The sequence below is a fragment of the Hemiscyllium ocellatum genome, chromosome 16, assembly GCF_020745735.1.
Source record: "Hemiscyllium ocellatum isolate sHemOce1 chromosome 16, sHemOce1.pat.X.cur, whole genome shotgun sequence".
Taxonomy (NCBI): Eukaryota; Metazoa; Chordata; class Chondrichthyes; order Orectolobiformes; family Hemiscylliidae; genus Hemiscyllium; species Hemiscyllium ocellatum.
In genome coordinates, this window is record NC_083416.1 from 8,043,031 (window position 1) to 8,063,976 (window position 20,946).

At 46.1% G+C, this 20,946-nt stretch overlaps 1 protein-coding gene across 3 annotated transcripts in view; it reads left to right on the forward strand.

Annotated features, from left to right (window-relative positions):
* LOC132823332 (dihydropyrimidinase-related protein 3-like) overlaps positions 1-20,040 on the forward strand; it is a 248,098-nt gene extending 228,058 nt beyond the window's left edge. For 2 of the 3 annotated variants that reach the window (XM_060837025.1, XM_060837027.1), the window contains exons 13-14: positions 5,844-6,003; positions 14,647-20,040. In XM_060837025.1, the coding sequence (XP_060693008.1) occupies positions 5,844-6,003; positions 14,647-14,735 (249 nt within the window). In that variant the 3' untranslated portion in view covers positions 14,736-20,040. Of the gene's footprint in view, positions 1-5,843; positions 6,004-12,436; positions 12,474-14,646 lie in introns of all 3 variants that reach the window. The other variant, XM_060837026.1, reaches the window with a different exon arrangement.
* The last annotated feature ends 906 nt before the right edge of the window (positions 20,041-20,946 follow it).

Consider the following 20,946-nt stretch of genomic DNA (forward strand, 5'->3'; position numbering starts at 1 on the left):
AACCAACTGGTGTTGTTTTTGTGGCGACTTGTTCACATTTTACTGTAATTTCACAAGTGACAACAAACTGGTCCTCACCTACTACCCCACCAACCTCCAGATACATCGTATCATCCGTTGTCATTTCCGCCACCTCCAAACAGACCTCACCACCAGGGATATATTTCTCTCCCCTCCCCTATCAGCGTTCCGAAAAGACCACTCCCTCCGTGACTCCCTCGTCAGGTCCACACCCCCCACCAACCCACTCCCGGCACCTTCCCCTGCAACCGCAAGAAATGCAAAACTTGTACCCACACCTCCCCTCTCACTTCCCTCCATGGCCCCAAGGGATCCTTCCGTATCTGCCACAAATTCACCTGCACCTCCACACACAACATTTACTGCATCTGCTGCACCCGATGTGGCCTCCTCTATATTGGGGAGACAGGCCGCCTACTTGTAGAACGTTTCAGAGAACACCTCTGGGACGCCCGGACCAACCAACCCAATCGCCCCATGGCTCAACACTTCAACTCCCCCTCTCACTCCACCAAGGACGTGCAGGTCCTCAATCGCCAGACCATAGCAACACGATGGCTAGAGGAAGAGTGCCTCATCTTCTGCCTAGGAACCCTCCAACCACAAGGGATGAACTCAGATTTCTCCAGTTTCCTCATTTCCCCTCCCCCCCCACCTTGGCTCAGTCCCAACCCTCGAACTCAGCACCGCCTTCCTAACCTGCAATCTTCTTCCTGACCTCTCCGGCCTATCACCGTCACCTTGACCTCCTTCCACCTATCGCATTTCCAACGCCCCTCCCCCAAGTCCCTCCACCCTACCTTTTATCTTAGCCTGCTGGACACACTTTCCTCATTCCTGAAGAAGGGCTCATGCCCGAAACGTGGACTCTCCTGCTCCTTGGGTGCTGCCTGACCTGCTGCGCCTTTCCAGCAACACATTTTTAGCTCTGACCTCCAGCATCTGCAGTCCTCACTTTCTCCAAAAACAAACTTCTGCCTATTTCTATTGCAGCAATCTGCACACTTCCTTAAAAAAAACCCCAAGCCGGTATTGGTTAGCCCTTAGCAAGTTTTTGAGAAGATCTGTGGCTCTGGATGAAGGTTTGCTCGCTGAGCTGGAAGGTTCATTTCCAGATGTTTTGTCAACCTACTAGGTAACATCTTGAGCAGTGCTTCGCCTGAGGCCCACTGAAGATGTTACCTAGTAGGGTGACGAAACGTCTGGAAATGACCTTCTCAGCTCAGCGAGCACACCTACATCCATCGGTTAGCTCTGCTTTGGGATTTATCTTCATTCCTTGCCTTCATAACCTTGATGGCACCTGCTCTATGGGCCTTACCCCAGCACCTTGAGTTCCTTCAAAAAAGATGACTCCTCTTCATCAACCCACCTTGGTGATGATTGTTAGTGGCAGGCTGTTGATTCACTCGTTAACTCATCCTGCATTCAACTTTAATTCCAACAAATCCAACTCTGATTTCATTTTGTGTGCAGAAAATCTGGCTTCAGTTTTCCTTACTCTGAGCTGATGGATTAGCATTAATTAACACAGACTTGTCATAATATTTATACATGTTGCTGCTAGTCAGCAAATAACTTACGGCTGGACATATCCATCCTTTTTGCATCTTCCAGTATTTTCCATCGGGCCTTGTACTTCCATGACAGAGTTTGAGCTCATTCGTCTTTGTCCCAGAAAAGCTGTTCCTTCACCAAATTTAACCCATTGTGTACCTGTAACCTTGCTTCCTTCACCTACTAGAATGTAAGACCTGATTGCACAATGTCCCCAGATATTGAGTTAGTCTTGGCTTCGTGTTGATGAATAATAACTGGCTATTGCCACATGCTAGGCAATGACCATCTCCAAGAAGAGCGAATCTTTGAGTTTCTTCACACAGAGAGTGGTGGGTGCGTGGAATGCACTGCCAGCAATGGTAGTAGAGTCAGAGACATTAGGAACGTCTCAGCTGCTGTTGGACAAGCGCATGGATGGCAGTAAATTGAGGGGTGTAAGGTTAGGTTGACATTAGATTGAGATAAATACCTGGCACAATATCGTGGGCTGAAGGGCCTGTACTGTTCTATGTTCTAATCCAATAATCACCCCTTGCCTATCAATGGTGTTACTGTCACTGAATCCCTCACTATCAGCATCAAAAGGCATTGATCAGACATTGAACTGGGTCTGTGGGTACCAGAAAATGTTAAGAGCTGGAAGCTCTGTAGCAAGTTTGTCTCCAAAGCCAGTCTACCGACAAGATGTGAAGGTAATGGAACAGTTCATACTTGCCTGGAGTAGAGTGGATCCAGCAACACTCAAGATGCTTGACAGCATCCAAGATGGAAATATCCGCCTGATTGCTGGTTTGGGCTGGCACGATGGCTCAGTGGTTAGCACTGTTGCCTCTCAGCGCCAGGGACCCGGGTTCGATTCCATTCTTAGGCGACTGTCTGTGTGGAGTTTGCACATTCTCCCCGTATCTGCATGGGTTTCCTCTGGGTTCTCCGGTTTCCTCACACAATCTTAAAAATGTGTAGTTTAAATGAATTGGCCATGCTAAATTGCTCAGAGACATTCAATCTGGATGTGTTAGCCATGGGAGATACATGGATAGGGTAGATATGCTCTTCAGAAGGGGGGGGGGGGGCGTGAACTCGATGGGCCAAATGGCCTGCCTCCACAGTGTAGGGATTTTATGATTGATGCCCCATCCACAATCTGCAACAATCACAGCCGCCACCTGGTGTGTACCATCTGGAAGATGCATTGCAGCAGCGTACTCAGACCCCTGTCGTACTGCCTTTCACACAGACTCTCATCTAAAGGATGGAGGCAGCAGATGCACTACTTGCAAGTTTCTCTCCACACCACATCTCAGTTCCCTCACTGTCGCTAGATTAGTCAGCTGGAGCTCCCTAAAGAAGGGTTACACCCAAAATGTGGACCTCTCCACCTCCTGATGCTGCCTGGCTTGCTGTGTTCTTCCAGCCTCCTCCTCGTTTACCCAGGAGCTCCGTCCCTAACTACAGGTGTACCGACAGGATAGTTCAGGAATAAAGCTCAGCTCCACCTTCTCAGAGAATCCATCGAGTCCCCACAGTGTGGAAACAGGCCATTTGGTCCAACAAGTCCATACTGACCTCTCGAAGAGTAACCTACCCAGACCCATTCCCCTACCCTATTATCCTACATTTACCCTGACTGAGGCACCTAACCTACCCATCCCTGAACACAATGGGCAATTTATTCTGGGCATAAGTGAGGACTGCAGATGCTCGAAACCAGAGTTTAGATCAGAGTGGTGCTGGAAAAGCACAGCAGGTCAGGCAGTATCTGAGGAGCAGGAAAATCGACATTTCGGCAAAAGCACTTTAGCCTGACCAGTTCACCAAAATTGCACATCTTTTGGATTGTGGGAGGAAACAGGAGCACCCGGAGGAAACCCACGCAGACACTGGGGAGAATGTGCAAACTCCAGACAGACAGTCGCCTGAGGTGGGAATTGAACCCTGGTCCTTGGCGCTGTGAGACGGCAGTACTAACCACTGTGCTACCACGTCACCCCTTTGAGAGGGCAACAAAGGTTTGCCTGGCCAGTGGTGTCCAGGTATTTGAAAGTTGGACCTGTTCTAAGATGTTGTCCCTTGATGGCAGCGGGTGGGATGATGGGAAGGAGGAAGTGCTTCTCAATCATTAGAACCAACAGCTTACCTTCAACATTACACCTCCCCATGTCAGCTGTAAAGTGATCGGAGATTTCCTGATGTTGTGAAAGGCTCTCCATAACCTTTCTCTTGCTTTGTTGGGGTATTGGGTTGTAAGGAAAAGTGGGAACAGGACTAACAGAAGCCAGTGGCATAGGGATAATGTCACTGGACTTCAAACCCCAGCTAATGCTTTTGAGAATCTGATACAAATCTCCTGGTGGAATTCGAATCCAAGCAACACCTGGAATGAAAGAAAACTGCTCTCACAGCAACTGTGTAACGATAGTTGTGGTAAAAACCTATCCATTTGATAAGCATTATAGAATCCCTACAGTGTGGAAGTAGGCCATTCAGTCCATCGAGTCCACACTGACCCTCCAAACAACATTAGGGCAGCTCAGTGGTTAGCACTGCTGCCTCACAGCGCAACAGTTCAGACAGCCTTCGAAGGGCAGGAAAATCGACGTTTTGGGCAAAAGCCCTTCATCAGGAGCCTGGGGGGGTGGAGAGATAAATGGGAGGGGGGGTGGGGCCGTGGGGGGGTGGAGAGGTAGCTGAGAGTGCAATAGGTGGATGGAGGTGGGGGTGAAGGTGATAGGTCAGAAGGGAGGGTGGAGTGGATAGGTGGGAAGAAAGATGGATAGTAATTTCATCTGTTCCTCATTTTCCCCGCCCCCCACCTTACCCCAGTTCCAACCTTCCAGCTCAGCACCGCCCTCATGACCTGTCACATCTGTCCATCTTTCTTCCCAACTATCTGCTCCACTCTACCCTCTCCACCTTTACCCCCACCTCCGTCCACCTATCTCAGCTATCTTCCCCCCCACCTAGTCCCACTACCCTCCCATTTGTCTCTCCCCCACCCCGCGCTCCCCTCCTCCCCCCGCCTCCGAGGCTCCCAGCCCCATTCCCGATACAGGGCTTTTGCCTGAAACGTTGGTTTTCCTGATCCTTGGATGCTGCCTGATCTGCTGTGTTTTTCCAGCACCCACCTCCGTCACAATGCCAGGGATCTTGGTTCAATTCCAGTCTTGAGTGACTGTGTGGAGTTTGCATGTTCTCCCTGTGTCTGCATGGGTTTCCTCTGGGTGCTCCAGTTTCCTCCCACCGTCCAAAGATGTGTCGATCAGGTGAATTGGCCATGCTAAATTGCTCATAGTGTTAGGTGCATTAGTCAGGAAGAATGGGTGGGTTACTCTTCAGGGGGTTGGCATGGACTGGTTGGGCCAAAGGGCCTGTTTCCACACTGTAGGGAATCTAATCTCATCACCCCACCCTATCCTTGTAACCCTGCATTTCCCATGGCTAACCCACCCTAACCTGCATATCTTTGGACTGTGGGAGGAAACTGGAGCACCCGGAGGAAACCCACGCAGACACGCTGAGAATGTGCAAACTCCACACAAGACAGTCACCCGAGGCTGGAGTCAGACCTGGGAACTGTGAGGCAGCGGTGCTAACCACTGAGTCACTGTGCTGTCCACTAATGTCCTTGAGCGAAGGAAATCTGTCATCCTTACTTGGTCTGGCCTGCATGTGACTCCAGACCCACATCAATGTGGTTGACTCAGTCCAAGAGGTAATTAGGAATGGGCAGTATACCCACATTCCATGCAGAAATCAGGAAAAAAAACCTACAAATTATCAGTTTGTGCAATTAAGGAATCATTGGAAAATCATAATCCCTGAGGAAATGTCATCTGCAGAAAGTAAACGTTGTTTCACAAATGTGTACAAAAGATTGCATGTCGGTTTGTGCAACACTTCACAGAACATCCTTGTTTTCCTCTGATTTCCTGCTCTCTTATATACAGTGGATCACAAAGTTACTCTGTTCAGATTCAAAGACGGGTCTGCCTCTCGAATGACCATCAACCCATCCCATGTAACAGTCATCTCTTACTCCATCGAAAGCCAGATTGCTGGTGATGAGCTGAGGCCACCTATAACTCACTGCCTCAGAGAGAGAATTAAATGTTCAATGGCCATGCAGGAACAAAACGGGTTTCTAAATACATTTGGAGTTAAATGATGTGACATTCAGAGATGGCAATATTCCTCATCCACCTTGACTATCAGCCTGTCACAAGTTTGAATCTACATTGACCATCTGTCTTTATTGTTTCTAGATGGCACAAGTGCGTGGTGTACCCAGGGGAATGTATGACGGCCCAGTGTATGATCTAGGAACCCCCAAAGCAGGAACCCCTTCAGCCTCGGCCAAGACATCTCCTAGCAAACAGCCCCAACCTGTTCGAAATCTACACCAGTCTGGTTTCAGCCTTTCAGGTAAGAATCAGCGTCCAGCAAAGCCCCCTTTCCAACACCCAGCAAACTGCTCGACTGAGATTCTCCCGAGAATCTACCGTGGTGTATTAATGGAAGGTCACAGAGCAACAACAACATGGTATCCTGTCACTTTAAGAGAACAGTGTTTTCAGCCAGTTGGATAGCGTAGTTTATGAGACACATTTATAAATCGTTGGTCCGACCTTGGTTAATTATTGTGCCCCATTCTCAGCACCACGTTGTAGGAAGAAATGTCGAGGACTTGAAACAGGGCAGGGAAGTAACGCATATCTGAAACAACCGTGAGAAGAGGCTTTATGAAGCAAACTGCACAAGTTTAAAACAGCAGTGAGAGCTGGGGCAACGAGAATAGAAATCACTGGAAAAGCTCAGCGAGGTCTGGCAGAATCTGGGGAGAGAAATCCGAGTTAATGTTTCAGGTCCAGTGACCCTTGTTCAGAACGGGAGATCCGTTCTTGCTCTGATTTCTAGCATCCACAGTTCGTTCTTTTTTTTTATTATTGTTCAGTCTGATCTGGGGGTTCCTTTGCACTTTGAAAGAAGATAAGGAGATATTAATAAAGTCATTTTGCTTTTAAATGTGAACTTTCTTGGCTTTATTAATGGAAGCATAGAATAAATGCAAGGGAGTAATGGTGAATCTTTGTCAGTCACTGTTTATAAAGCTGAGAGTATTGTGATCAATTCTGAACATCTGATTTTCAAAAGGAGAGTGTCAGGGAGAGGTAAAGAGAGATTTGCCGTCTTGCAGAGCTGGGCTGAGAAGTGGCAGATGGAGTTCAACCTGGATAAATGTGAAGTGATTCATTTTGGAAGGTTGAAATTGAATGCAGAATACAAGGTTAAAGACAGGATTCTTGGCAGTGTGGAAGAACAGTGGGATCTTGGGGTCCACATACATAGATCCCTCAAAGTTGCTATCCAAGTTGATAGTGTTGTTAAGAAGGCGTATGGGTGTGTTGGCTTTCATTAACAGGCGCATTGTGTTTAAGAGCCGTGAGGTTTTGCTGCAGCTCTATAAAACCCTAGTTAGACCAGACTTAGAATATTATGTCCAGTTCTGGTCACCTCATTATAGGAAGGATCTAGATGCTTTAGACAGGGTGCAGAGGAGATTTACCAGGATGCTGCCTGGATTGGAGGGCTTGTCTTATGAAGAAAGGTTGAGGGAGCTAGGGCTTTTCACACTGGAGAGAAGGAAGAGAGGTGACTTGATAGAGATGTACAAGGTAATGAGAGGCACAGATAGAGTAGATAGCTGTCACAAGGGGTCATAATTTTGGAGGAAGGTATAGGGGAGATGTCAGAGGTTGACTCTTTATGCAGAAAGTGGTGGGTGTGTGGAGTGCACTGCTGGCAGTGGTAGTAGAGTCAGAGACATTAGGGACATTTAAGCGACTGCTGGACAAGCACATGGACAGCAGTAAATTGAGGGATGTGTCGGTTAGGTTGATCTTAAATTAAGACAAATGCTCGGCACAGCATCGTGGGCCAAAAGGCCTGTAATGTCAGGGATAAGGAATATTAATTAAATGTAGAGCAGGAAGAAATTTCGATCATCCTGTTTTAGAATGAAAAATGTTGTGAGAAAACTTTGCAGGAATTTAATTCCCATTTTACTGTGAGAGGTTTTGGCAGAGTTTTGGAACTATTGGGGAGATGAGGAGAAATATGTGAGTTGCTATGATGCAATGCCCGAAAGCTGTTGGAAGCCAATACAATAGGGACTGTCAAAAGATAATTGGATATTTAATTGAAAATAATTGAGACAAACTATGACTGTAAGGGTGGAGGAATGGGACTAACGAGATAGCTCTTTACAAAGAGCTAACGTGGGCTCGTGTAGTCCCACAAGTTAGCTTAGCCACACTCACAAACGTCACTTAGGCAAGTCAATGTTTTCCCTCCTTCCCTCCTTCTGATGAAAGACACTAATGAATGATGTGTAATATGGGAAAGATGAGGCAGATTATTCTGTGTCTGGGTGCTGTCCATTCCCTAGACAGCTTTGCACAGGCACCCATTTTCCAGCCAACTTCCATATCATTCCTGATTAAGACCATAAAACATAGGAGCAGAAGTAAGGCCATTCAGCCCATTGAGTCTGCACCACCATTCAATCATGATTGATAAGTTTCTCAATGTCATTCTCCCGCTTTCTCTCCCTAACCCTTGATACTCAAGAACCTATCTATCGCTGTTTTAAATATACTCATTGACCTGGCCTCCACAGCCTTCTGTCACAGCGAATTCCATGGATTCCCCGCTCTCTGGCTGAAGATGTTTCTCCTTATCTCCATACTAAAAGGTCTTCCCTTTACTCTAAGGCTGTGCCCTCGAGTCCTAGTCTCTCCCACCAATGAAAACATCCACTCTGTCCAGGCCATTCAGTATTCTGTAAGTTTCAATTAGATCCCCCCTCATCCTTCTAAACTCCACCAGGTATAGACCCAGAATCTTCAAGCATTCCTCACATGTTAAGTTTTTCATTCCTGGGACCATTCTCGTGAACCTCCTCTGAACACGCTCCAGGGTCAGTATATCTTTCCTGAGATATGGGGCCCAAAACTGTACACATTACTCCAGATGTGTCCTGACCAGAGCCTTATAGCACCTCAGAAGTACATCCCTCCATTTAATCCTTGATTGCGCCTGTGGAGTTTGCAATTGAAGAAGCGATGGGTGACAAACCATGGCCAAGCCAGCAATTATGACTCATGTGAATGCCAAGGGACCAGGCCTTTGGTGTGATTGGCAAATATGCTCTCAAGTCATAGAATTATAGAATCCTGACAGTGTGGAAGGAGGCTATTTGGCCCATCGGGTCACACCATCTCTCCGAAGAGGAGCATCCCACCTGCTACCCTTTTCCCCGTAATCCATGGCTAACCCACCCAACCTGCACATCCATGGACACCATGGTCAATATCACATGGCCAATCCACCCTGACTTGCACACCTTTGGACTGTGGGAAGAAACTGGAGCACCCAAAGGAAACCCACACAGACACGAGGAGAAACCCCATCCAGATAGTCATAGAATCATAGAATCCCCGAAGTGTGGAAACAGGCCATTTTGCCCAGTAAGTCCACACCAACCCTTTGAAGATTATCCCACCCAGACCCATTCCCTACCCTATTTCTCTACAATTAACCCTGATTAATGCCTCTAACATACACATCCCTGCAAACTACGGGCAATTTAGCATGGCCAATCCACCCTAACCCCCACATCTTTGGACTGTGGGAGGAAACTGGAGCACCCAGAAGAAACCCACACAGACGCAGGGAGAATGTGCAAACTCCGCACAGACAGGCGCCTGAGGCTGGAATCGAACCTGGGTCCCTGGCGTCATGAGGCAGCAGTGCTAACCACAGACACACCGATCGATATCATCACTGGGTGGGAAGGTGTTTTCTCCGTTAGGGTTGGCAAAAGTGCCACTTTGAGCTTTTCATTTGTTGACAGGAGAAAGCTAGTTTGAAAGGGCATTGTAAAGAGTACAGACCGATAAGGGGTCAGTCTGATGAGGATAGATAAGATGGACAGTGTCCCAGTTGAGCCATGCAAGTATAGTCTCATTCCCCATAGTTACATGAAGGAGAGTTTAGGTGGAAGAAAGAGGGCTACTCCAGGCTGAGGTGAGTATTTTCCTTTTATTTCTTACAAAAAAAATTCTCAAATGTAATGTTCCACTGTGAAATGTGTATATTTTTCTCCTCCCCTTCACTTCACTTCCTTTGCTGCTGTTGTGGTCACTCTGTCCAAACCAGACTGGAGTGTTGTGGGACTGTTACAAACATACTGTATCGTGTTGCCATAGTCTCACCAGACCAGAGGCTGCTCGCTCATTAGAGAGAGATAACTAGTGGTGATTTAATCTGAGGGTCGCCAGACCTCAGGCAAGGGAAGAGAGACTGAGAAGGCGAGTCCTTCAGGGTAATCTCAAACCGTTGATGGGAATTGAACCCACCCTGTAGCCCTGCAAACTGTCAATCCTGATGAAGGGCTTTTGCCCGAAATGTCGATTTTGCTGCTTCTCGGATGCTGCCTGAACTGCTGTGCTCTTCCAGCACCACTAATCCAGAACCTGGTTTCCAGCATCTGCAGTCATTGTTTTTACCAAACTGTCAATCCAGCCAACTGAGCTAAACTGGTTCCCTGGCATTAATGGCTGTTCTGACAATGAGAATTAGAATTAGCTTTATTGTCACATGAGGTCAGTGAAAAGTTTACAAATCAACAGCACCATCTTAGGTACCTCGGTACAGACTCTTAAGTCAAAATTCTTGGGGGGGAAAAGGACAAGAAGAATAAAGAAATCAAAACCCCAACAATAAATTACTTCAGCCCAGTTTTCACACATCGGGATATAAAATGTATTGACAGGTTCTGGGAAACATGAGGCTCCATTCTCCTCTCCATTAACCTCCATGGGTTCCAATGTCAGAGTATTATTTCTAATTTAATTCTTTTTTTTTTCCCCCATCATCATTATCAAGGTACTGAGGCTAAATTCAGGGTCCAGGCTGTTGACCCAACAGGATTGAGACAATCTGGGAAGCTTGATGTCTATACATCTCCAAGACAACCAGTGTTGCAGAATGGTTGTGATCTTTCGTTAGTTCCTGGGAGACCTTTGTTTTCCTTTTGAATTGGAATTTAGCTTCAATATCGGGCATGATCAGAGACAGCTGAGCTAAGACAAAACATCCATGTTTAAAGTTCCAGCATTATATTTTGAAAGTGCCAGCTTCTAGATGTTTCTAAGGAAACCATGCATGGGATTAACCATATGACTTCCATCTGCCAACTCCTCCATTTTGACCATCTCAGTCGTAGTTCAAATCTCTGCACTTCAACAGAAACAAAATGTCTGTGTGACAGAAGGATTGACCAATCTCAGCGAATGACCGACGTTGTGGAGTTAGAGAAACAGGTTTGATACCAGCAGCCCAGTGGATATGGGTAAGGGCATTTAGCAGAGGAATGGCCTACTGCCAGATTCCTGTCATCGCTATCGCCATAGCGACCTCATCAGAGCAGCCTCCTAACTCCAAATGTTGATCCCCATGAGCATGTGAGTTGGAGTCCTATCCCACCCATAAAGTTTAGAACACTACAGCACAGGCCCTTCGGTACTCGATGTTGCACTGGCCTTTTATCCTATTCTAAGATCAAACTAGCCTACATACCCTTCACTTTACTATTATCCATGTGCCTAACCAAGAGTTGCTTAAATGACCCTAATGTCTCTGACTGTACCACCACCGCTCTCTACATAAAGAACCAATCTCTGACATCTTCATCCGATCAGCTTAAAATTACGCCTCCTCGTGATTGCCATTTCGGCCCTGGGAAGAAAAGTCTCTAGTTATCCACTCTATCTATGCCTCTCTCATCATCTTGCACACCTCTATCAAGTCACCTCTCATCCTTCTTCGCTCCAATGAGAAAAGCCCTACCTCCCTCAACCTTTTTTCATAAGAAATGCCCTCCAGTCCAGGCAGCATCCTGATAAATCTCCTCACTAAAGCTTCCACATCCAACTTATAATGAGGCAACCAGAACTAAATGCAATAGCTGAATGTCCTTCATGGGGTCTGTCAGGACCAGGAGTGCTGTTTGACATTCTGTATAACCTCTGTCACTGAGGAAACACATACTCTGATCCAACCTGTCCCTTCTGCTCCTACCCAACCCTTATCCAACACCTCACTGACTGACTGGCCTTCTTGTGGTCCCCTCGATAGCATGGTGGGCACTCTAGAAGTAAGTAGACTCTAAGGTGATCTTGGCTGGGCAACATGTTGATACCAATCAGGTTTGATTCTGCATGTACTGACCATCAGGTGGCTGACAAATACAACTTCACTGACTAGGTTAGAGACAAAAAAAAACTGGAGATGCTGGAATCCAAGGTGGACAAGCAGGAGGCCGGAAGAACACAGCAAGCCAGGCAGCATCAGGAGAAGGGTTACACCCAAAACATCAACCTCTGCCCCTCCCGATGCTGCCTGGCTTGCTGTGTTCTTCCAGCCTCCTGCCTGTCTACTCTCTAAGTTTTCAACCAAAACCCAGAGTTGAGGGTAGGGCGGTCAGGGAGCAGTCTATCAGATAAGTGGTTTTGCTTGACCATTGCTCTTTTGGGGCACGTTATTGCACTGAGGACACCTTTTGAATGTTGTTGATGTCTATGACTACATTTTTGAAAATGAGAATGACATTGAGATTGCTTTTTATTAAAATTATTCAAAATGCCGGAGTTTGCTCTGTGAAGCAATTATTTGATGAACCAGCGACATCACCAAAGGTGATCTTTTGAAGCTGGAATGAGAGGGTAATCTTGAGCCCTTCAGAAGAATTGGCGGTTTGCCGTTGTCAATTAAACATTTCCGTTCATTTCAATAGGGCGACCCTACTGATGGTTTTACAAAATCTAATGCAGGTATGGAACTATCAAGTTTAAAAATCAAACTTACTTGGGGCCCTCAAGGCAAAGGGTTTAGTGAATACAACTGACTGGATTTAATCTGTTGGACAAAAGCCAAGTTCCCCCAGCTCCTCAAGCAGACAGTCTCAGTAAAGAATTACAGTTTCTTAGAGAGTTTTCAGATTATTTGGACAATAGATCCAAAAGAGCAAAAAGCAGGAATGTATAGTACCTTGAGTGAGTAGATTTTCTGTTGCTTTTTTGCTTTTTTTTTTAAAAAGAACACCGTGTGAAAGCCTCCCTGTAACGATGCTTGTTTCTGAATCCTCGATTTCCCTAACCCCTGATTGCAACTTACCCTTTGTCTTCTTGATGTACAAGTATTGGTTTGGGTTAAAGTGATGAGTACGAATGCTGGGGAAAGAAAGAGATCCCCACCCGATGTCAAGGTCCAGAATTCTCTGGCTTGATCTTTAAGTGTACTGATTCAGGGACCTTGATCATGCCTTACCCAACCCCCTTTAGGGCCCAGAGTTCAAGAGTCGACCTCAGACATTACATTTCCTATGAGAGTCATCAGACGTTTGAGGCTGAGGCAAATCACAGGCATTGAGAAATATTCAGCACCCACTCTCAGAACCTACAGAGAAATAGATTCCAATTGCCCCTCCCTGTAATGGTCAGGCACCCCAGTACCCCCCACCCACTCTACCCTTGTCAAACCACAAACATCAACAGCATTAGCCGGGAGAGAGAAGCAGATGCTTTATGTTGCTTGGATCATGCTGTGGGGGTGAGAAACGAAGGCTGTTGTGACGCAAGTCAGCAACAATGGAAATTAGACGGCAGCGCTGCTGGTGAGAATGGACATTTGCTCCAGTTCTTCCTGCCCAGGAGCGGAGAGATCGCTTGAGCCTGTTAGGAGGGGTCAGGTCTTCCGGACCCTGAGTTGGTGGGCCCAGAGGGGAGAATGAAATGTCATGAGAGAGGCAGACCAGAATCCTGCCTGATTTAAAATCTGTGTCGATGAAGACCCAAACTTAACACCCTGCTGCCAATTGAAGTCCTAAACTGATCTATGAATGGCCACTTAAGGGTCTCCCCCTGCCTGGTCTGTGGGCAGGAGAACCGTCCCACCCTTCTGGTAAACTGTTGCGGGCAGGGTGCCAGTCAGGTGAGGTACATTCCAGCTTACACTAACCTGGGCAGTGTCAGAGAACTGGACACAGAAACACTTCTTAGCAACACCCCAACCTTCCCACCAGTGCCTCATCACAACTCTCACCAACAACCAGCATCCCCCTTCCCCTCCAAATTACCAATTACCTTACCCTTGGGTGATCCTGAGGATTCAGGGAGGGTGGAAATAGAGGTGTTGCTTCTGCAGCAACCATGGCCTATGGCTTTGACTATCAAGCAGTTCTTGCCATTCCAGTAATTCCTCGTCCCAAGACCTAATTCCAATCAAAAGACCACCAATAGCCAATCAGCTGCTTGGTGAGCCGCAGGTATTCCTCCTCCGAGCTCTCCCACTTCCAAGCTGAGCCTGGAAATCAGGGAGATACAGCTCCCCTTGTCGCTAACGGTCTTGCATGACCGGCCTTCAGTCGGTGAGATCGGTTCCTATTGGTTGCTCAGCCACCTTGTGTAGTACATACTAATGGGCAGGTTCTCTGAGAGTAGAGGGACGGTGAGTAAGGCAGAAAGAGACACAGTAAGTTGTAGGTAGCAAGAGAGAAACGCCTGTGTCTGAACAGTGGGGAAAAGCCGCAGATAACAGAGACTGAGAAAGCAGGGAATTAGAGGAGAAACCACCTTAAAATGACCCCTGCTGCCTGAGCAAAGGGTGTTGGCCAACTCACTCTCATCAAAATATATGCCTTTACCAAATTGTTGCTGTATTGCAGGGGCATTGAGTTTGCCTCCGCACTTTAGCAAGTCATGTGGAGATGGCGTGACTGAATGGGACTGACGTGACCTGAACTCAAATCGATCTCCTGACCCAGAACAAGGAAAGTGGAATGTATTGAGGGGATTGGAGGTCATTGTAAGGAATTTGGCAGGGATAGTTGGGATGGTTGTGTGGAGTGTGGTGGGTGGGCGTGGGGAAGGGGGGTTGGCATGGAATTGTTGGCACCTTGCAGGGGCAGCTGTCCTTCATGGCCACTCCCATCCTCTCTCTCAACAGGGGCACAAGTGGACGACGGCCCTCGACGCAGTGGTCACCGCATCGTAGCGCCTCCTGGTGGACGCTCAAACATCACCTCACTCAGCTGAAGCTCATGACAGGGAAAAAAGAGAGGGGCGGGGGGAGAGAAGGAAGAAATTGTGCTGTAATGATGACGTCTTGCAAAGAAAAGCAAAATAAAAGATAATTGTGTTTGTCCTGCAAAAAACAAAAGAAATAAATGGTCACTCTGGATTGAATATAAACAGTGCCTCAAGCCTTATTGATGAGATATGTTACTTTGTCATGGCTTTTAAGAATGTCTTGTTTTCATTTATTTAGCCTTAAGCTGTCACAGTTTACAAGTTAATAGTGGGGATGCAGAGATTACAGTGCTTCTGTTCATTTATTTTCACATCGTGCCCCACCCTGACCACCTCTCCAATCATCCCGGCTGACCATCATTTGACCATTTTGGCAATGGAACCTCTCTAGGCTCCACTTCTGATTTAAATCTTGCGTTTTCCACATGGTTTTGAGTCTTGAGTTAAGAGTGTAGTGCTGGAAAAGTGCAGCAGGCCAGGCAGCACCCAAGGAGCAGAAAAATCGACGTTTCAGGCATAAGGCATGAGGCTGATTCCTGATGAAGAGCTTATGCCTGAAATGTCGATTTTCCTGCTGCCTCACGGACTGTGCTTTTCCAGCACCATACTCTTGACTCTAATCTCTAGCATTTGCAGTCATCACTGACTCCTAGTTTTGAGGCTTGCCCACTTCACCTGACCAAGGGGCAGTGCTCCGGAAGCTTGTGATTCCAAATAAACCTGTTGGACTCTAACCTGGTGTCTTCTGACCTTGTCCGCACCCCAGCCCAACACCGGCACCTCCACATCATCAACTCTAGTTTTGTGAGTGTCCGAGTAGTGACTGTGTTGGGGAAGGTAGTCAGGGTTTACACTGCTCTGTGTTTCCCATTCACTAAGATTTTTGACATCACCTTATTGTAAGGTGTCAAATTTAATTAACCACACCTGTAAAGGAGTCGACTTCTCCCTCTACAATTTGAAGATGTGTCTTTTGTCAGTGTCATTGAATTTTGTGACGCCTATTGGAGAAATCTTTGCTTTCCCAGTCTCTTGTCAAGTCAATTTTGCTGTAAATCAGGTCAGGTACAACGCCGAGCCTCTCCTGGTTGTCAGACTATAGTGCAGCTCTATTGTCTGCACACAAGAGGTCAGGTCTCGCAAGCTCTTTCCAACTTGAAGACAGCTAGCTCTCTTGCCCCAACTGACCCTCGTAACTCCACGACTGCACACCCCACCGGCAGCACCGTGGCTCAGTGGTTAGCACTGCTGTCTCACAGCGCTAGGGACCCAAGTTCGATTCCACCCTCGGGTGACTGTGTGGAGTTTGCACCTTCTCCCCATGTCTGAGTGGGTTTCCTCTGGGTGCTCCAGTTTCCTCCCACAGTCCAAAGGTGTGCAGGTTAGGTGAGTTGGCCATGCTGAATTACCCATAGCATTCAGGGATGTGTAGGTTAGGTGCATTAGTCATGGGAAATGTAGAGTAATAGAATGGGTCTGGGTGGTTCACTCTTCAGAGGGTCGGTGTGGACTTGTTGAGCTGAATTGCCTGTTTCCACATTGTAATGAGTCTATGATTTTTTTTGCTCTTCTGAGGGAGCGTTCATGAGAAATTAGTGAAGCTTATTCAGTTTATAGGTCACCACAACTTTCTGTGAATTATAGAATCTCTACTGCGTGGCAGCTGGTCATTCGGCCCACACTGACCCTCCGACGGGCATCCCAGCCAGACCCAGTTGCACCTCTATAACCCTACATTTCCCATGGCTAACCCCCCTAGCCTGCATATCCCTGGACACTACAGGATCATTGAACGTGGCCAATCCACCTAAACCTACATATCTTTGGACTATGGGAGGATGCGCACAGAGACAATGAGGGAGAACGTGCACACAGTTGCCCGAGACTGGAATCGAATCTGGGCCTCTGACACTGTGAGGCAACAATGCTAACTACTGAGCCACTGTGCCTGTGCCCAGTGCCTGTACCCATCCTTCCAGTAAGTGTGTTCTGTCACTGGCTGAACGACACTGTACGTCAACAGCTACAGGGCTCTGTAAAGCCAGCAAGAAATAGCCGTGTTCCCTGACACGAAGCCAGAAGGAAGTGAATACAGTGGGACATTCCAATAACTTTACAATAACATGTCTTCTCAGGTTTTGCTTCTTTCATACGATTGAGCCCAAAGTGCCCGTTGCAGTTAGTGGCAGGCGTAAAGGAAATGAGGCAGATTATCAACTGGAATCTCAACCGAAGTCAGCAGAGCTCAGAAGGACTTTGTCAAAGTAAAAGTTGTTTTGTCGTTTAAGGGATTGATTCAAGGTTCCCTCCTTGATTCTGCTAATGAAGGTTTATAACAAAGTCTGTCAAACTACTCAATTTTGTCAACCATGGAGGTTGGAAAGCCTGACTTTAAATGTCCAGTTCGTGCAAAGTCATTTACCTCAGCTGCCCGTGAATTAGTGTACTTTGATGACCCTGAACTGTGTTGATTTTGGAAGGTGGCCTCCCCGGATCCCAGCACTAATTACCCAGTTACCTGATTCCATCTGACAATTGACAATTGGGTGAGATCAGAATTGGCTTTGATTGTGAAGACCCACGTGGTCAAACGCTCACTGTCTAGATTTGTGCAGCAAGTTGGGCTGTTATCCTGTCTAGAGGGAGTATGAGGTGGCGGATGCAGAATCATAAAAAAGAAAGAAATTGGTTGATTCATGGGCTGATCTCCCCAGTCCGCCCCCGAACAAAGTTACAATTTTATTTTGGTAAATTCTTGGCTCTTTGTCAAGTGCACTGTAATCGATGCATCCTCTTACAAGGACAGTAGCCTTGATGTGTATTCATGTTAAACCTTGTGCATGATGCTGAATCTTGTAGGAATTGGCTCGTCAAGTCATACATTGCATTACTTCGTAGACTTAAAGTGCTTTTACACTTTTTATTTGCTGCTTGTTTGGATGTGTGTGTGTGTATATCTGCACACACACACACATACACACACACGCACATACTACCTCGCAATATCACCCAATTTAAACGCTAACCATGAGGTATTCCATCGAGTGTGTTAATATTCCCAATGATCCTTTCCTCAGCAAGGACTCTGTACTATTTTTAATGATTATATTTTATACAGCCTTAATACAGTACAAAAGCAGCAGATTGTGTTTTGTTTTTTAATTGTCCGGATTATTCCACATTGCGCCAATGGGATGTTTAGTAATGATATGACGAGGGAGCCCTTAAACAAAATGCTTCCAGTACTTCTGTGTTGTTGGGGGGAAAGCGGGGACGCTGTATAGTCAGAACTTGTAGCCAGCTTCAATGATAAACATCAAGAGTCAATCCTGTATGCGCAACTCAGTCCCACACCGTTACACAGCCAGGATGCAGTAATTAAATGAAGGATGTGTCTCTTACTGCCTACAAATACCCCTTCCATTTTAAATTGTGTTAAAAATCGCACAACACCAGGTTATAGCCCAACAGGTTTATTTGGAAGCACTAGCTTTCAAAGTGCTGCTCCTCCTTAGCTGCCTGATGAAGGAGCATCGCTCCGAAAGCTAGTGCTTCCAATTAAACCTGTTGGACTATAACCTGGTGTTGTGTGATTTTTAACTTTGTTTCTCCACATCATGGCTACCATTGACACTTTAAGTGATGAGTATGTCAGAGAATGGAAAAAAAACATTGTTGGCATAATGATTTGTTCTCCTTTAGTTACCTCACAAGGCAAGCATGGACAGATAGAGTCCACTCACAGGGTCATACAGCATGGAAACAGACCCTTCAGTCCAACCAGTTTATACTGAAAGTAATCCCAAACTAAACTAGTCCCACCTGCCTGCTCCTGGCCCATATCCCTCCAAACCTTTCTATTTGTATACTTACCCAAATGTCCTTTAAATATTGGAACTGTACCCACATCTACCACTTTCTCAGGAAATTCATTCCACACAGAAACCACCCTCTGGGTAAAAAGGTCACCCCTAATGCCTTTTTTAAATCTCTCTCCTCCTACCTTATAAATGTGACCCCTCGTCTCGAAATCCCCCATCCTACGGAAAAGACAACTACCATTAACTGTACCCACACCCCTCATCATTTTATAAACTTTTATAAGGTCGCCTCTCAACCACCTACGCTCTGGTGAAAAAGGTCCCAGCCTATCCAGCCTTCCCTCATAACTCAAACCTTCCATACCCGGCAACATCCTGGTAAATCTCTTCCGAGCCCTCTCCAGCTTAATAATGTCTTTCCTCTAACTGGGAAACCTGAACTGGATAAAGTACTCCAGAAGATGCCTCAGCAATATCCTCCCTTGTAGGATTTGAGGTAATGCCCTGATAAAATAGCTCCCTAAACAACGCTGCTCTTTTTTTCCATCTCCCAAGCATTTGCTGAACAGATCACAGTCACCGTATGAATTGGCACCATCCATCAATTTAAACATATACTCTCCGTTTGTGTGCCCTCAGAATTTTCCCAAGGTCAAGGCAATATCAGGAATGAGATTTATTATAGGTAATGAGTAATTGGTTACAAACCCAATTAAATACAGGAACAGGTGTCCACCATTTTGTTTTGAGACAATATATTTTAATGCTTGATTTTAAATTAGTGACAGTTGCTGTAGGCTATGGTTGGAATAGCGTGTGTCACAGAGAGTTTGATGATCTATGCTTTGGAATTAAACACAATCTCTTCTTTCACAAACTGGAGGAAGGAACATAACTGGATGACTGAAACAAATAATTGGGACAATTGTTTTTCTATATTGGCCTTCAGGTCTCAAAATGGCTGCCACTGGCTGTCCACCATTTTGTCTCATCCGTGAAGCTCAGTAATACAAGGGGCTTGTCCCTTTATCATGTGTTTTGTCAATGGGATAAGTGATAAAGGGCTTTCAAAATACTGAACTGTTTGCTTTCTTCTATTTTTGTGGATGATTGGCATTATAGAGAGCCTCAGGACAGTATAATTCAACCAAGGACTTGAAATTATCTGGTCAATGGGTTGGGGGGAGGTGTGCGCAAAGGGTGATGTTTGACCCACTGCTCTGGGACGGACTGGGTATGTTGCTCACATTGGTTCAGTTGAAATGATTAAAGAAAAATCTAAAATCTTTCTGCGGTTTGAGGTTTCAACAGCTGACTACTTTTTGATTTTCGTTTTCTTCCCAAAAATAAATGACTGATTGAGGAAGGTGTACGGGCAACATTTACCAAGGTGATTGATGTTTAGAAATTGTTTCTTGTATTTAATTATGTTTGTATCTACAGTACGTGTCTCAGACTAATAAATTTATGCAGATATGGCTAGCCAAGAACAGGCCGTGTTGTGGTTATTATTTTTGTTTTGTCTGTGTTTTGGTCACTGCAAGCAGGAATTTCTGAATTGAATTTTCAGTCACTTTGTCCGTTCTGTCAGTTTAAACATCTAGTGAAAAGTTTCTACTAGAGTCATAGAGAGGTACAGCACGGAAACATATTCTTCGGTCCAACTTGTCCATGCTGACCAGTTATCCCAACACAATCTAGTCCCATTTGCCAGCACTTGATCCATATCCCTCTAAACCCTTTCTATTCATATACCCATCCAAATGCCTTTTAAATGTTGCAATTGTACCAGCCTCCACCACTTCCTCTGGCAGCTCATTCCATACACGTACCGCTGTCTGTGTGAAAATGTTGCCCCTTAGGTCTCTCTTATATCTTTCCCCTTTCACCCTAAACCTATGCCCTCTAGTTCTGGACTCCCCCACCCCAGGGAATAGACTTAGTCTATTTATCCTATCGATGCCCCTCATGATTTTATAAACCTCTATAAGGTCACCTCTCAGCCTCTGACACTCCAAAGAAAACTGCCCCAGCCTATTCAAACTTTCCCTATAGCTCAAATCTTCCAATCCTGGCAATATTCTTGTAAATCTTTTCTGAACCCTTTCAAGTTTCACAACATCATTCCGATAGGAAGGAAAGCAGAATTGCACGCAATATAACCAATGCCCTGTACAGCCATAACGTGACTTCCCAACTCCTGTACTCAATACTCTGACCAATACCAAATGCCTTCTTCACTGTCCTATTTACCTGCGATTCCACTTTCAAGGAGCTAGGAACCTGCACTCCAAGGTCTCTTTGTTCTGCAACACTCCCTGGGACCCTACTATTAAGTGTATAAGTCCTGCTAAGATTTGCTTTCCCAAAATGCAGCACCTCATATTTATCTAAAT